The sequence below is a fragment of the Zalophus californianus genome, chromosome 1, assembly GCF_009762305.2.
Source record: "Zalophus californianus isolate mZalCal1 chromosome 1, mZalCal1.pri.v2, whole genome shotgun sequence".
Lineage (NCBI taxonomy): Eukaryota > Metazoa > Chordata > Mammalia > Carnivora > Otariidae > Zalophus > Zalophus californianus.
In genome coordinates, this window is record NC_045595.1 from 15743790 (window position 1) to 15761633 (window position 17844).

A 17844-nucleotide genomic window follows, 5' to 3' on the forward strand; every position below is an offset into this window, starting at 1 on the left:
TGGAGGGCGGAGGTGACAGACGCTGGCGTGCTGCCGGGCCAGCTACTGAACTCCAGCCTGGGAACGACCGGGGTGACGAAGAGAGCAGCAGGCTCTGGCCAACCAGCTGTCACCACAGGAGATGCCGTGACAACCCGAATGCCCCAGGGCACACTGAAGAGACCCACACCTCCTCTATGCAGACGACAGGATGTGCTGAGAGTCAGGCCAGGATGGGATCGCGAGGGGCATGATCACGAAGTGGACCAAGTTCTCAGGCCTGGCAAGTCCCCGTGGCTGGAGCCAGGCTCTGATTAGGGAGGGCGGGGACTCTGAGATGTGAGATGGGCCCATCTGGGCAGATACCCTCAAGAGCCTTGGTACCCCAGGCCCCCCCTGAATGCTTGGATCTAGCGAGTGGCTCATGCCGGGCTAGAAAGCAGCCTCCCCTCACCTGGGAATCACATGAAGGCCTCTCTTGACAGAGAAGACCGGCCAGAGAACCTCTGTCCTCCCCACGCTCTGCCCCCACTTGCACTCGCTTCTCCTAAATCAGACAACGGGGACGAGTACCAGCATGGCCTGTGGCAAGAGATACTGTCCTGCTTGGAAAGGAAGGGAATTATGCCCCGCAAAGAGCTGAAGAAGCTGGCTCACGTGGGTCGGCAGGAGCTGGAAGAGCGGGCGTGGGCACCCAGCGGGTGATGGAACAGAAGCTGGCTAAGGAGAGTGTCCTGAGCCGTGGGTTCTCCTCTGTGATGCGGGATTTGGCGCCTTGGCAAGGACGCTCGAAGCCAGTCCTACCACACTGCTGCAATGCCTCCCGGGAGGTTGGAGGCCAAGGTGCAGTGAGGATGGGGCCAGAGGGCTCAGAGGGACGGCCTGCTGGAGTGGGCACCAGACAGGAGAGCCCGCCGGCGGGCAGACAGCTCTCCCCTTGGCACTGCCCCCGCTGGAACAAGGAGGGAGGCGATGCGTGCTGGCGAGCAGCTTGCTGGGGGCTGTCCTCTGCGGGCCCCGGCACACAGTAGGGCTGCTGCTGCACAACCCAGCTCCCTAGGACTTCCGATTCTCCAACGGACAGGATTCCAGAACGTGAGTCTGTGCGCAGCACGTGGCCCCTCCTCAGTTCTCTGCAAGGCAGTGAGGGGCCATCCACCTCATTTCTGGTACACCGTCCCCACCTCACATCCTATTGTTACTTCGAAAAGTTCATGAAGGATTTTCAAATTCCAATTTTGCTTTATCTAGTATCAGTGGTTTTTTAATCTGTAAAATACTCCAACTTTTTTTTCTGTGTGGTATTAAAAATTGTTGTTTAAATAGTATTATCTAGGGGCGCCTGGATGGTTCAGTTGTTAAGCGTCTGCCTTTGGCTCAGGTCATGATCTTGGGGTCGTGGGATCGAGCCCTGCATCGGGCTCCCTGCTCAGCAGGGAGTCTGTTTCTTCCTTGCCCTCTGACCCTCCCCTCAGCTCATGTTCTCTCTCTCAAATAGATAAAATCTTTTAAAAAATAGTATTGTCTAAATACTACCATTTTGTCTTTTATTTTTATTCATTTATTTTTTTAAAGATTTTATTTATTTATTTGACAGAGAGAGACACAGCGAGAGAGGGAACACAAGCAGGGGGAGTGGGAGAGGGAGAAGCAGGCTTCCTGCGGAGCAGGGAGCCCGATGCGGGGCTCGATCCCAGGACCCTGGGAACATGACCTGAGCCGAAGGCAGACGCTTAACAACTGAACCATCCAGGCGCCCCTTGTCTTTTATTTTTAAAAGACTTGCTTACACGAGAGGAATCAGGTCTCGAACTTCTAATAGCAAAGCTTTAGAATATAACAAGCATTTACACATAAGCCAAGGAAATCATTAATGCCAAATGTGTGCAATCCACTCTATCTAACAGCACCTAGCATTTAAAAATATAAGCATCTCCATGGATTGTTTCATTCATCAGAATGGAAATAACAAATAGCAGAAGTTTTATGAAACAGAATTACACATTCAATTCAATGTAGAGCAATATTTTCCTAATAAATAGTCTTATAAGATGCAAGTGGATGATCATTAGACAGTTAACAGAGACTCAGAACATACCACATAGTGAGGAAAAAAATGGAATGCTTAAATGTTGAAAAGAAATTAATAATAAAAACCCTTTATACTTACTTTTGTCAACCAAAGGTCTAAGTCATAACTTAGCCTTGAATTTTTAAGTTCAACCAAAGCTGCATCATGACAGCCAGGAATATACCGTGTAGACGGTTTAGCACACGGGAAGACGGGAGATATACTGTGTAGACGGCTTAGCACATGGGAAGACGGGAGATATACTGTGTAGACGGCGTAGCATACGGGAAGGTTAAGCAAGGCTTGAGCCAATGCTCTTAGGAACCCAAAATATATAGACCAGAAAGGCTTGTTTTCTCAGTCAAGTGAGATAAGTCTTAAAACTGGGAAAATATGCAAAAAATAAACATTTAAAACTTCATTTTGCTAAAGGCATGAGTAAACACACACACACACACACCCACTGGGCAGGGAGCCCGACGCTGGGCAAAAGCAGAGCACAAGGTATTTAGATGTGACAGAATCATCACATTGATTTATGTCAAAGAATGTATGTATCTTCACGTGGGGCACAGTTAGGTTTTAAGGTTTCAGAAATACTTTTGAATTCATTATCGGACTGGAACACACTAAACAGAATATTTCAAAGTTGCTACCAAAAAACAAGTTGAAATTTTACTTAGCAATATAGGTTTCTCAACACCTCTTCTTCCCCCATGGGCATCACATTCAGAAAGATGCAGGGAAGGGATGATTAAATGGTCTCTGACGGATCTACTAGCATGTTCTGTTCCTGAATTATATAGAATATCCTGGTCCTTAAGTAATGGGATAGATTTTTGGAGAGACTATCAATTTGGGCCTAAAGAACTAAGCTCTAGAAGGAAGAGAGATTGATGAGGGACCTGAACGGTGAGGGGAGGTGGGGAGAGAATATGCAATAAATGCTGGCCTGTTGGATTTTTCCCTCCCTTCCCTAATCCGTTCATCTTTTTAAGACTGCCTTCTGTGTCCTCTTCAGGGGAGGCTGTCTGTCTTAGCCTTTATCATTTCTTCCTTCAATATTTTAACATAAAGCGTCCAAGAAAAACAGCAAATTCAAGGCTAATATTAAAAGCTTGAATAAAAGTAATGACGAGCCTTATCATCTGATCAGTAAACTCTTCTTAGTGAACAAAATCTTCATTTGTCCAAGTGGGATGACCTCTCTCAGCAGACAGCACTCATTTAGGGTGTGACACTCTGCTTCTGGAAATGCGAACAATTACTTTCTAAATAACGTGACAGAAGTCAGTCCTTTCTTTCCGACGCATTGCTGCTTTGTGGACCTTATTTTATTTATCTTTATGGCAAATCATTGCATTACATGACTGCGGAGATTGAGGCCTCATTTCTAATGATTTATCCAAAAATCACTCAAGAAAAAAGCAGAACCAATGGAAATATAATCAGAACCCCTTGAAAATGCAGTTACTGTAGATGCATACAAATAAACTATGATCAAAGTTGAATCTTAGGTCTGGTAACTGATTTTATGTTGAATATAAGTCATTTTAAAAGTATAATTTAAGAGAATATTCTGGAAAACTGAAGTACAAAGATTCTATTTATTCTGGGTCTGGATACTTGCCCAACTGTAGAAGTACAGGATGGGTCTGACTTCTCCATCAGTGATCCAGATTCATGGTAAGTTGGGCTGCAAAAAATGTCTGCACGTCCTCTGGTAATTACAGCATTTAGCTCGAGACGGAAGTTAATCGAATCCTCGTGTTTCTATTAATTTTCCTTATAATTGATAAAAATGCTACCTATAAAAGTTGGCGGGCACATTTTCAATGCATTCCTATTTTATAATGAAATAGAGAAAATGAATTTGATTTTGAAAAATAAGGTTTATTTGTAATAACTATCTTTAGTAACTCTGTTTTTATTTTTACCCCGGGGAATGCACGAGAACAGACGATGCTAGCTTTAACATTTATTGAAACAGTACACTCTTTATGCTAATGCAAAAGGCTAAGACTCTTCTTCCCGCTCTAAACGTCTCTTCTTTACTGATAAAGAATTCTCACCGCATCGGAACTAAGACTCAGGTGCGCTCAGAGGAGTCTGGGACAACTGGCCAGAGTCGGTCAGTAGGTTCCCCTCTTCTCAATTAGGTAACTGAAACGGGAAGTCTCATTCTAAATATTAGAAGCAAAGCCTATAGATTAGAAAAATAAAGAGAGGGAATGTAACAGACTGCTTCAAAATACATGCCTGAGGTGCGAAACAGCTTGTACTTTCACATGGTGGCAACTTCCAGAAGAAATCTTCTTCGGGTTTTAGTCTTCAGGTTCGTACCTGGAAAGAGATAAAAATTCTGTTAAGACCACAAATAACATCATGATACTTTTTGTTGCTATCGTCGTTACCCAGTGAGTTTACCTGCAAGCTCTCCAGTGACTATCCCAGTAACGTAGAATCAGTACTGGGGCGGAAGTCAAAGACAGCCACGGCACTATGAGGGGGCTCCCCCCAACAGGGGGACAAAGGACAAAGGACCAGCGAAGCGTGAGGACACCTTTGGACCCCAACTCTCTGGATCTGGCATTCAGACCCATGACAGCTTAGGACAGCAGAAACTCTGTAATTATCCGAGTTGTCATATGGACACAAAGTGCTGACGGGACCACGTGAGGACAAGGTTAATAAAGCCCCCTCACTACAGATGAACTGGATCTGGGATTTACTTCCTCGCTCTGTTCCCCTGGAGCCCTGATAAAAGTAAAATGGCAGCTGAGTTTCCAGATCAAACTGCGGAGGACATAAATGAGCCTGAGGAGCAGAGCCCACGTGGGCCGCGAGGACTGGGGGCTGAGCCGTGACTACTGCTGGGCCCGTCGCAGGCTCCCCGCGCTGTACACTGAGTTCCCGTAACACACCGTCCCTGCTCCTCCCAGGGCAGCACGCGGTTGGAGACCTGGTCCTCCAATGGCGCCCACCTGCAGGGAGGGCACAGGATGACCGGGTCTTAGGCCCCTAAGGACACTCCTGAGGAGAAATGCCCAAGGGTGCCCTGTTAGCTTGCCGGGTTTCCTTTCTGCTACCCTGCTTAAAGGAATCCGTTGCCAAGGGTAGTCTAGTGTAGCTGTGTGTGTGTGTGTGGGGGGGTCGGTCTCTCTCTCTCTCTCTCTCTCTCTCTCTCTCTCTAAAGTCCTGGCTGAAGCCCTTGTGGGCAGTACGGACGAGACCTGGCCAAAGCCCCTCTGCTCTCCTCAGATGCAGCCTTCTGGACTAAATGACAGCAAGCACCCCCTGGCCTGACCTCTTTGGACACAAACTGAGATTCAGTGAAGAACACACATCAATCGGCGGTGAGACAAATCCAAGAGCCGCACGGGATCAGCAAGGCTTACTTGGCCAGTCTTCTCCTCAGGTCTTTGATTTGGTCATTCTTCCTGGTGAGAATCTCTTTCATGTTTCGATAAGCTGCTGTTTGTTGGAATTTCTTCTCTAATTCCTGCACAGTGAAAAATGTCAGCACATTACTACGAAACAGTGAAGAAGTAACACATCTCATAAACATGTATATTTTTGTTCTAATTTTACTAATACTCCATTTATATTATTTTCCAATTTCTTTTTAAAATTTACTTATATAAAATTAAGGCTATGCAGATTTTAAAAATACATTCCTTCAAAGGAGAAGTCCATAAAACAGGAGCACTGTCAGCATGTAACTAAGTACAATGAGAAATCTGTTTGAAACAGTAAACTAATTCTCAGGTGAAATAAGCATGACTTTCCCCCACATCCCAAAGTGGTACCAGCATTCTAGGAGGAGGATTTTTTTGTTCAGTTACATTTTAGCTCCCGTATGCTTAAGAGTCTAATCCCTAAACTGAAGAACATGGTTCTCTACATATTTCATAGAAATTAAGAACAAGGGATAGAATCCTTTAAAGAGAAGCCACCCATCCCTGTGCCGGGCTGTGGGAGGGATGGGCGACATGGGGGTGCAGGGCAGCTCACGGAAGCTATCCATGGAGGAGTCTTTGACCATTCCATAGGAAGGAGTGGCGATTTTTTGTTACCATAGATATCTTAGTGCCAAAGACAGAAGGATCTCAATGCCCAGAAATGATAAATTTCTAACATGTATTGGCCAATACACTGAGAAAAAATAAGGAAAATCTGCGGCTGGCCCCCAATGTGTCCCTCAGTGACCCTTGTTCCTCAGCTAGGTAGACACACACAGACAAATCTGACCTTTTCAGCCATGCTCAGCTGCTCCTGAACCCTGAGTAGGTCATGCTTGGCTGTCGCCAGATTCTCTTCCAGGGACTTCTGGTTTTCTGTCTTGTCATTAAGTGTCTTCTGAAACTCACTCTTCAAAGCAGCAACCGTGTTTTCCAAGTCTTGATTCAAGTCTTGGGCTTTTATAAAATCCTATGAAAGATACATGCACTGATATAATTTCATGTTGACATCCTAACTGGTGACTGTTTTACAACAGTGATTCAGCATCATGACATGAAAGCAAATGTTGTGCATGCGCACGTCGCCTCCGCTGCACACCCCCCCCCCCCGCCCCGCCAGCCTGGGTAAGCTCCTGCTCCTAGAGGGTCGCCAGCACGCGCAGCTCACCCTCAGCCCCCGTGCCCCGTGTCCTGCACACAGCAACGCTCAGTAGTCACTCATCTCCAGATAGGTAAAATATCATTTATGAATTGCTGGAATTCCAAAGAGGAACAGGAGAGAGGTGAGATCCTAAATCTGACAAGGTTGTGTGTCCCTGGGTAGGGATGGCAAACAAGTTCCGTTCTTGAAAAGTCAGGTTAAAAAAAAAAATCCTGGTGAAGACTTTTGAATGATACAGACAGAAAAATAATAAACTTAACAGAGTTTATATCAAAAATTTAATAGACATATGTCTTAATCATTATTTGCATTAAGATATGAGAGCCTAATCAATGCTTACTGATTATACGGCTTGCTAAATTTATAAGATTTTAAGGTGTTTTTTTTTTTGTATAAATGCCATATGCACGTTTGCACACTGTTGGCATTATAGAAGCAGCTGGATCTTGTTTTTGACTGGATACGTTTTTAATAGAAAAAAGTTGTATTACTAAACAGGAAAATGGTCTATATATTTGCTAAATATAAAGATAAAGCAGTACTACCGACAAAATTCCTCACTCATTTTTGAAATCTAGTCTTTTGAAAAGATTTTACTTCATTGCAGCTAGTGAAAGCATGTACACCTTTTGCTTTTGCCAAAATCTGAAAAGTAAAATTGGAACAAAGTCCAAAATGGCTTTTAAAACAAATTCATCAGGGGCGCCTGAGTGACTCAGTCATTAAGCGTCTGCCTTTGGCTCAGGTCATGATCCCAGGGTCCTGGGATTGAGTCCTGCATCGGGCTCCCTGCTCCACGGGAAGCCGGCTTCTCCCTCTCCCACTCCCCCTGCTTGTGTTCCCTCTCTCGCTGTGTCTCTCTCTGTCAAATAAACAAATAAAATCTTAAAAAAAAAGTGTAACAATAGAAGTCTAACGACGTAAGTCTGGGGACTGTTTAGCAGACATGAGAAAAGCTAGGGCCGCCCTGCAAATCTGCTCACATGGACCGGCTGACAGGAAGTCTGTTCCGGCACCTGGCGCCGATGGGAAGGCCCCAGGACACAGAACTGAGCACGTGAGAACTTCCCACAGTGGGAGCGGTACTCGGTGGTCCACTCAGGCCTGGAGAGCCAGGCATTTCAGCACATCGTCCCGAGTACCACCAGACGCAGGTGGATGTGAGGAGGCAGACCCCGTAGACTCATTCTATCTTGTCATACTCACCAAAGGCCGACTTAACTAATAACAAGTTCTGTATAATAAAACCAAATACACATCCAATGAACTAAAAATTCCTCCTTTCTTCACTTCCTTTCCCCCACTGTAATGGGAATGTCAAAGTAAAAGGGGGAAGAACTTAAAAACACATAAACTTCAGAGTATCTGTGTGCTAGTGGGCTCTGGAGGCATGGGAAGCCTGTGAGCTGCGTACCTGCCCCAGCGATGTCCCCCACTCCGGCCTTTCCTGGACAGGGGTGTCCTGAGGCAGGACAACAGTGGCCTCCCTCTCAGGAGTGACAGGAGTGGGTGATAACGAACAGTAACTAAGACGACTTCTTAAAGTAGTTCCATGCCCTTGTGGAGCCCAGCACGGAGCCCAGTGCAGGGTTCGAACTCAAGACCCTGAGGTCAGGACCTGAGCGAGATCAAGAGTCAGACGCCCAACCAACTGAACCACCCAGGCGCCCCAACACTTTAGTGTTGGGGTTTGTATCTTTATTCTATTTGAAAAAGGGAAAAAGACAGCTGAGACTTAGTCTGCCTTTTTTAAAAAATTGAAGTATAATTAACATGCAATGCCCTGTCATTTTCAGGTGTCCATCACAGTGATTCAGTATTTCTGGGCCATACAAAGGGATCCCCGTGATAACTGCAGTTACCCATGGTCACAAAATTATTACAGTATTACCGACTATATTCAAAACTTCTCTCACCTTTTGATTTCCTTGGTTGAGCTGTAAATCCTGCAGTGCTCTTTCTAGCTTTGACTTCTCATCTAATGCCTGGGTTGCCTGTAAGCAGATTTAAACAAAACACATTCAGTATTCAGTCTGCAGGCAACGCTTTCAATAATTTTGTCAAAGTATTTCTCAGTTACCTGCATTTCAATGGTCTTCAGCCTTGACTTCAATTTCTCGTTCTCTTCTTGAAGTCTGGAAATTTCCTTTGTGAGTAAATTCAAGGTTTATTATTTTAGCTACGATATTTTTCATATTTAAAAGTGTTGCCCTTAAAAATTTAATTGTAAAATTAAACTTAAATTCTAGAACAGCGTGAATATCTACGTGCCCTGGCTGCTGGTGCTATCCCTGTCCCGCCCAGCCCACCGGCCTCCACATCTGTGAGTCACCTGTGGCTCTAAGCCCTCGCCCAGTCTCTCAGGCTCCCTTCAGGTCTCTGTCCTCAGCCCTTCTCTGCCACCTCCCACCTAGCTGGCCCTGCCACTTTTGGGTCTTTTCCCGGCTGACACAGCACACCACCGGTACTTATCCTAAAACATGGTCTCTTCTCAGTGCCATGCTGTATGCCCAAGCCTCTAAATGCTTCTGTCTGAGCTGAAGACACAGGCCTTTGCTTCAAGCAGCTCCATCATGAGAGTCAGCTGTGAGCCCAGTCTTCTGCCTGCCTGCGCTCCGACACGCACATCAGCCCGGTCAGAGAGCACAGCACTCCGTGCCAGACCGCGCAGGCTTCCTTCTGCCTTTCACTGCTGCCCACGCCATTGCCCTGTCTGCCATGCCCCCTTTCTTCCCTCCGACAACTTCATCTGTCTTTAGCCTTCAGCCCAGCTCAGGGACCACCTTCCCCCAAAGTCTGTCCTCAACTGCTCACACCCAGGTGGAACTGTGTTTTCTCGGCCACCCTGGGCACCCACAGATTAGCATTCCCCCATTTCCAGAAGATTAATTCTCCCCTCTCAATGAGACTATAAGGTTTTTGAGGACAAAAGACTAAGTATTACATTGCTTTTTATCTAATAACATCTAGCACAATGTTGAGAATACAGGAGTCGTGAAAAATATTTGTATATTGGTAGTTAATTTTTATAAACCTCCTAATAAAAAACCCCATCATTGCTATTGTGGATCATGAACTTCAAATGTCCATCAGTAAACACTGTCCAAAACGCCATACCCTTCACGTCACCATGAAAAGATGCAGTTAAGAGTTGCTTCAGACTTTCTGGAAGGTGAGTGCCCTCTTCTGGCCCATGGGAACCATGAAGTAGACCAACTACAACGGACTAATTACCCTCAGTGGACCAAAGCCCGAATCCGCTGCCTCCTACCTCAGGTTTTCCGCCCTCCAGCTGTGCAGACCAAGAGAGGGCTGAGTCAGAGGGTCTGCCTTTCTCGCAACAAGGACATTACCTTGTTCAGGAGTTCCGTGGTTCCACCTTCGTTAAGTGGAGCAAGTTTTGGCTTCATGGTATCTATGATGGGCTGACACAAAAGAAAGAAACCAAACCAAAATCACCGCAGAAGAAACCACATGTAATCACTCAACACCTGCACTTTCTAAGTGGAAAACATTTTAAAATCATATCCACGGGGATGCCAGCTCCATGGGGTGGGGGTTTTTGTAGGTTTGGTTCTCTGATATGCCCCAGTGACGAGGACGGTGCCTGGCCCGCGGTGCCCCAAACAGATTAGAGACGCAAGTGAACCCATCCTCCCCATATCCTTTTAAATAAATTCAGATGGAAGGGACAGGAGGGAGGAAAGGCAGGAGGGAAGGTGCTCGAAGCCAGAGCAGATACAGATGCTGGCCTCTAGGGACAGGAATTTTAACATGTGGGGGTTGAAAGAGACTTCCGCACGAACCCAAGTCAGGGAAAATGGTCCTAGTGTGGCTACACCGCAGGCGAGGAGTAACTTGGCGCAAATATTCTGGCAGTTTGGCAATATGCGTTAAAAACAGGGGAATGCATGCCCTCTGACTCGGAAATGTCTCAGCCAGAAACACGTTCCAAAGGAATAACTGGGAAACTGTTTTGTATGTGTATGTTCGTGAACTCTCAGCACCATTTTTCTTGCCCGGACACCAGGGAGCATTTGCGGTGCATCTGCACGATGCCGTATTACGTGGTCACTGCAAATGAAGAGAATGATCGAAAAGAGAAGCAGGTCACTAGTCACTGCGAGGACTGTCTCCATTTGACAGATGAGGCAAACAAGGCTCGGCTGTCTCAGGCAACCCGCTCAAGGTCATGCAGCAGGAGAGACAGGGCCAGGGTGGATAGCCGTGCTGAGCATTATCTGGGTGAAGAGTTTATATGGCAGGGAGTGGGATGGACTTCGGGGATTCTGTGTGTGTGTGTGTGTGTGTGTGTGTGAGAGAGAGAGAGAGAGAGAGAGAGAGAGGGAGAGAGAGAGAGAGAGAGAGAGAGAGAACGTACGAGTGAGCGAAAGGAGACAGAAGCAATTTTTCATGGTTCCTTCTAAAGTGTTTCTTTTTTTGCCTGAAAATATGAGGCAATCTTTGAAGTCTGCTCTTGAATTGAATGCTCTTCCTTGATGGTTTTCACTTTAACCTCTGAATGCTCTGGGCAACTTGAGGATTTTAAACACTGGCTATTAAGATATGGACTTAGAATGACTAAAAATTACCTTCTTATTTGAAGATGTAAATTCTGCTTTTTCAAATTCTGCAACTTGTTCTAATAATTCTCTTGAAGATAAAAACAAATATGAAAAAAAAATGTTCGTTTTAGATCTGGACCACACCCACAGAATACAACCACTGGTACCGATCTACTACAACATGGCAGGGAGGACAGAGCACCATGAAGGAAACGTCACCATATCCAAAATGATACTTAGTTACTAATGGCCCGGAACCCAAACGACATGGACCAAATTGGAATATTCCAGTATCCTGCACCTAAGAGATCACTCGGTGACCAGACGCGTTGCTGCAGCTCTCCCCAGACTTTCTCACCCCCCAGTCTTAAGAAAACAAGTGGCAAAGGCATTCGCTAACTTTTGAGATCATGCCTGGGCCTCTCTTGTCCTAACTGCAGGTACGAACGTTGAGTACCTGTTTTCAAGTTCAGAGATATCGGTCTGTAGCTTGAGGTACCACTTCTCAGCCTGTGAGAAAAGCTGCCGCAGAAGCAACACGTTGGTGTGTGCTGTGTTGATGAGCTCAGACTCTACCTCGCTGTAGACCACAGCCTGCAGCCCGCTCAGGACCTCGGACACCTCGTCTACGGTAAAGGTCTCCTCCACCAGCCTGAAAAACAACCACAGGCCCAGCCTTCGGGAGAAACAACCCAAACCATTTACAAAATACAACAATACTCAGAAACCCACATTCACGTCATCTGAAGGGTTCAGGGGTTATAGTGAAAATCTCTCTGGGAACTATCTTCTTTCTTAATAAAACATACTAAAAATAATTTAAGCTCAGTTCATTTTTTTCTAAGCTTAGGTAATTTTTGAGGTCTACTAAAATGATCACACAGTGGGTGTGCACATCCTCTAACACAAGGTTATGTGCTCACAAACAGTCCCCCAAACATTTACTTTTTTTCTTTAGTTTTTGTTAAATTTTTTTTTTTTTTACTTTAATCTCCACTAAAATTAGTCTTATCACATTTAGTTGTTTCAAAAGTCACCTGGAAGGTGTTATTTCTCCTTTCTTTCTATTATTTGTTTAGCATTTCAATAATTGTATGAACTCTTCACATGAGAGTAAATGACTGTAAGAAAATCAATGGTCATTATATGTTGCTTCTCTTACCATTGAGGCCCAAATGAAAAAGAAACTGACTTATCTTAGTTAAAGCTCCTCTGACAAAGACAATTACCATATGATCTCACTCATGTGTGGAATTTAAGAAACAAAACAGAGGATCATAGGGAAAGAGAGGAAAAAATAAAACAAGACGGAATCAGAGACGGAGACAAACCATAAGAGACTCTTAACTGTAGGAAACAAACAGGGTTGCTGGTGCGGGGGGAAGGGGTAACTGGGTGATGGGTATCAAGGAGGGCTCGAGATGTAATGAGCACTGGGTGTCATATGCAACTGATGAATCACTGACCTCTACCTCTGAAACTAGTACTACAATATGTTAATTGATTGAATTAAAAAAAAATAAAGCTCCTCTGAGCACTGACCACTCATCATCATCATCAATAGCATTAAACCCACTCTCCCACAGAAAATGTCTGGGTCGGGAGGGAACTTCAGAGCCATCTTCTTCAACCCCCTCACTTTACAGATGGGAATGCAGGTTCAGAGGGTGGAGGTGGCGTGCCCCTGGTCCCGCAGGGGAGTGACCCAGCCCCACAATCATTTCCCGCAGTCTCAGCAACATGCACAATAGCTGAATCCCGAGAAAGTATCTGTGCAGGGCACTTTGACAGTAAGACGGCCCCTCCCCTCCCCTCTACAGCTGACAGTGTCTGCTCCTGAGAGCCGTGCCTGGCTTTATGGCACTCGGTGCTCATGTGGAGGCCTTGTGCATTTCCACCTCACCTGACGTTTAACTGTGCCAAAGGCTGACCCCCCAAGTCATCTGATGTCTCTTTATTGCTTAGTCCTTCTCTTTCCTTGGTTCCCCTGTTTTTCTCTAGATCAGGCATGCATTTTCTACGGACTTTATTCCAGGACTGGTTCAACAAAACTAGTTATCATCTACTAACAATTTCTGCTCATTATGGTTTTTCATGGTTTTCTGCTGTTTCTCCCCCTTCTAATTCTTCACTATGAGCTATGTAGGGGTTTTCTTGCTAATTGTCATGCCTTATGGCTCTAATCCTTTAATTAATAACTCAGGTAATTGAAGTTCTGGGATCTTTAATACAGCAAGCCCATCCTTAACCTACATGCATTTCACTACTTCCTGATGGCTCTTCTGAAACTCTGCAATCTCATAATTATCATATGCGTATGTTTGGTAATAGATTCCTCCCACCACAATCCAATTTCTTGAATTTCACATATCCACAAGGCATGGTGTAGCTACTCTCAGTGAATAACTGATCATGATAATCCCAGCAACGGTTTGTGTGGCCTCTCCTACAGCATCCCCACTATGGCTCCCAGAAAGGATCCATGTTTCCCCCCTGGCTTTCCTTAGAGTCCTCTGATACCTGCTCTCCTTGAGGTCTTGGAAGCAGGAATCTACAGTTTTAAGTCTCAGGCCTCTTTTTGAACGAGCAAAACGCATGTAATTGATAACTTCATTTTGATGGTGCTCATTTAGGCCCAACTCTGCCTAAAAGAGAGAGACGCAATCGTTAGTCTTGAAGATGTGACGAAGGAACCAACGATGAAAATATACAAGATATCCAGGTGCAGCGATTGCTAGATGTCCACCAAATTCTGTTCTTCCCTTCCTCCTGGGTAAATGGCTGCCCAACTAGATGATACTTCCTAGCCCTTCCTGCAGCCTGGTGTGGCCACATGACTACTGCTCAGTAATGGACGTGAGCAGAAGAGACATGGGCCATCTCCAAAGCCTGAGCCTTATGATGTGGGCGTGTCTTTGTCACACCTATTTCTCTGGCGGGGTCGGGTGGACAGCAGGATGAAAGGGACCCGTATCCCTGACTGATTTTGTGGAACACCGCTGACCTACGGACCTCAGACGAGTAGTGAGATGGCTGTTCAGTGAGAGAAATATACTTCTGTATTCTTTAAGCCACTGCTTTTTTGGATATCTACTATACCAACTTAACCTTACCTTAGCTAATACAGCTTTAAAAAATGAATTTGGTTTTGAAATAGTCATTAATTGGGTCTTTATCTTAAACCAGATGAGAGCTTGACAACTATGAGCTAGAGATCAATGAAGTTCTTTATCATTTTATAGTATGCTGAAAAGAAAAGGACGTCATACAATTGAACATCTAATGCAGGGACTAAATGAGTCAGGAATGATCTTTAAGAATAATGATCTATCATATATCATAGCCTTCCTATGGGAGACTAAGGTTGAACTTCCAAGCCTCTTTTTCAGGCTTGTCACTATCGACACACAGGGTTGGGATGCCTCCAACACCAAGGGCCAACCATCAGGCATGATCTCCTTCCGCTCCCAAGTCACTCGCAGTGGCCTTTCTGCATCCACACACCTTCTCTCTGCAGTCTCGATTTCCTTGGGACGTATGTCTCTAAAGGCAAGGACCTTGCCCATCCGGTTCCCTGAGGTACCCCCATCCCCAGCACAGTGCATCCCAAGGAACAGACATGTGCCAACAAAGCATGTGCCGACAAATGAACTTCAAGGCGTTCATCCTTTTGAAGGTCATGTCTTCATCAGGCCTTAATTGGTTCTCTTTCAAATTCCTGGAGGACTTGATTAACCAAGTATTCTCCCCTCTCAACATTCTACAGGTTTCTTCCTCCTTCAGACTATAGGGAAGACTATATACATAAACCTTATTAATGCTTAACCCCCCCCAAAAAAAACCCCTCAAACCTGAGAATCCCTCTAGCTACCCTTGCATTTCTCCACACCCTTTCTACCCTTGCTATCCGCATGCTATCCCCTAGTCCTCAAACCCATACCTACTCAAACTGCTTTGGTAAAGCTCACCAGCAGCTTTTCTTTATTATTATGATCACCTGGGAGCTTTTATTTATTTTTACATTTTTTGTTTTACATTTGAGTACAGCTGACCCACAATGTTACATTCATTTCACTGCTGATGTAGTTCAGCGGCCCATTTCAATGGTGCCCCGAAACTCTGGTTTCAGCCCTTTTTCTGAACACTGTGCACTCTTCTAAGTAGGGCTGCTATTTAAGCCGACGTTCTATATACGCTGGAAAGGTGAATGGATATGTTTCAGCATACGGGACAGCTGGTCTTTTCTGAACAGGTCAAAATAAATGAAGGATCACCCAAGTTTCCTGCGCTGTAAAGTGGATGGTGTGGACTCTTAAAAGTCGCTCTCACATCCGAAAGCCGGATTCCATCACGTTCTCCCTCCGCAACTCGTTATAATACATAACTTTTCATGCTGCGAAAGGGTGTGTGTGTAAAAGAAAAAACAAAAAACAAAAACTTGGGGAGTTTTAGGAACAGAGTGAAAAATCCTGCCCTGCGCCTTCTGCAGGCGGCCGTTCCCTCCAGCTCCCTCCACCAGCCACCTTCAAGGTGTGACTTGGGCCAGCCGACCCAGGCGGGAACGAGGAATGTCGCGACACCGCGGACAGAGGCTGCTACTACGCCGGACGGGCTGCGGCCGAGGTTAACGGAACTGTGGGGGCCGGCCGGGAGGCCCAGGAGCGGGCTTAGCCCGGCTGCAGCCACGCCCTCCCTCGGCCCCGGCTCGGCATCTCTTCCGCGCGCTGTGGCTCCCGGCCGGCTACTCACCATGGCGGCGGCGGGAGTCACAGCCCAGAGGAGCGGGAGAGGCCAGGCGGAGCCCCGCCAAGCCGGGGTCGCCGAGGGTGGTTGGGCCGCAGAAGATGCAGAGGGACGGCAACTTGTTTAGAAGCCTCCGGTTGCTAATGGGAACGGAGGCACGTGACCCGAAGTGACGCACTTTTATTGGTCATCAAGGTCACGTGACAGGAAGTGCGTTGTGACCGGCTGACCGCCGCATGCGCACTGCTTCCAGAGCCGGAAGTCCCGCCCATCCACGCCACGCCGACTTTTTGAGCAGGCCACCGTTGCCAATGGTAACGGGAGGGGAGAGGCCGCCTGGACCCTCAAGTTCAGAGGCGCTCTGGAGCATCGGAGTCAGGGTTGCTCGGAAGGCCTGTCCCTCCCTTCCCGGGCTGGGTGATGACGCCGGCTGTGGCTTGGAGACCGACTTTTCAGTGGTCTCAGGGGGCCTGGGCGTGGGCGGCGCGGACCGATTGCTCTTCTCTCCAGGGGTGCCTGCTTGGCCAGGATAGGCCGGCAGCTCCAGCGCTGCCAGGTGCCAGGACAGAGCTATGAATGGCTCTCTCCCCGCCCCGCTCATTTTTTCCCCTCTTATAGTCGTGCTTTATCCTTAAAAATTAAACGCAAAAAGAGTTGGTGAAAGAGCAGTGAATTGCAAACTCTTATGCCTGGAATCACCGGGAAGCTTGCTGAACAAATGCTGCCCGGGGTCTCACCCCTCCAGAAATTCTGAATCAGGAAGTCTAGCTTGGGGGCTTGGAATCTGCGGTTTTTATCACACACCAGGAGCGATCGGGGACCACTCTTAAAGAAACACTGTCCTAGATCATCAGGGAAATGCAAATCAAACCACAATGAGATAACACCTTACACCTGTCAGAAGGGCTAGACTCAGAAATAAGTGTTGGGGAAGATGTGGAGGAAGAGAACCGTCCTGCACTGTTGATGGGAACATAAATTGGTACAGCCACAGTGAAAAACAGTATGAAGGTTACTCAAAAGTTAAAAACAGAACTATATGAGCCAGTAATTCCGCTACTGGGTATTTACCTAAAAAAAACAAAAACACTAATTGAGAAAGACATATGCATTCCTATGTTTACTGCAGCATTATTTAGAACAGTCAAAATGTAGAAGCAATCCAAAAAAAAAAAAAATGTAGAAGCAATCCAAGTGTCCCATCAATAGATGGATGGATAAAGGAGATGTGGTGTATGTACACACACACACACTATGGAATATTATGCAACCATAAAAATGAAAAGATTTTGCTACTTGGGACCACATGGATGGACTTAGAGGGTCTTATGTCTGATAAGTGAAATAAGCCACAAGAGAAAGACAAATATTGCATGGTATTACTCAAATGTGGAATTAGGAAAAAAAAGTCAAACTCGTAGAAGCAGAATAGACAAGTGATTGCCAGGGGCTTGGAGGTGGGGGAAATAAGATGCTGGCAAAAAGGTACAAACTTTCATTTATAAAATGAGTAAATTCCGAGGATCTCATGTATAACGTGACTGTAGTTGATAACACTGTATTGGGTGATTAAAATTTGTTGGGGGTAGAGTTTAAGTGTTCTCTTAAAAAAATGAAAAAAGTAAATATGTGAGGTGATGAGGGAAAGGCTGTGTTAATGAACTCAAAGAGGGGAATCTTTTTACAATGTATATGCATATCCAATTATCACGTTGCACACATATTAGAATTTTCTCTGTCAATTTTATATCGAGAAAAGCAAGAAGGGAGGGAGGGAGGAAGGAAGGAGACTGTCCTAGAAGAGGCAAAGGTACAGGATGAAACAGATTATTGCAAGTACCAGGGGCTTGGGGCTGGGTGGGT

General features: G+C 45.8%; 1 protein-coding gene across 3 annotated transcripts; it reads right to left on the minus strand.

The window, feature by feature from the left end:
* Positions 1 to 3720: 3720 nt before the first annotated feature.
* On the minus strand, positions 3721 to 16144 carry LZTFL1 (leucine zipper transcription factor like 1). 3 transcript variants are annotated; one of them, XR_003518686.2, is made up of 11 exons: positions 15988 to 16144; positions 13759 to 13883; positions 11696 to 11914; positions 11266 to 11326; positions 10027 to 10098; positions 8754 to 8819; positions 8590 to 8667; positions 6302 to 6481; positions 5449 to 5552; positions 4310 to 4393; positions 3721 to 4213 (listed from the first exon to the last, which is right to left on the minus strand). XR_003518686.2 is itself a non-coding variant. In XM_027587607.2 (10 exons), exons 1-10 carry the CDS (start codon positions 15988 to 15990, stop codon positions 4375 to 4377), a joined length of 927 nt encoding a protein of 308 aa, XP_027443408.1. In that variant the 5' UTR covers positions 15991 to 16144; the 3' UTR covers positions 3734 to 4374. The 3 variants fall into 3 exon arrangements, 2 of the variants coding, with proteins under 2 accessions (XP_027443408.1, XP_027443409.1); XM_027587607.2 differs by having other exon boundaries at positions 3734 to 4393; XM_027587608.2 differs by having other exon boundaries at positions 3745 to 4393; positions 11696 to 11890.
* Positions 16145 to 17844: the final 1700 nt, after the last annotated feature.

Bases quoted from the DNA above. Each gene is read 5' to 3' on its own strand.
- LZTFL1 (XM_027587607.2), bottom strand. The intron at 10,099-11,265 runs GTAATTTTTAGT...CTTTTGTGTCAG, and splicing joins TTACATCTTCAAATAAGAAG to CCCATCATAGATACCATGAA. The intron at 5,553-6,301 runs GTCAGATTTGTC...TTCACTGTGCAG, and splicing joins AGCTGAGCATGGCTGAAAAG to GAATTAGAGAAGAAATTCCA.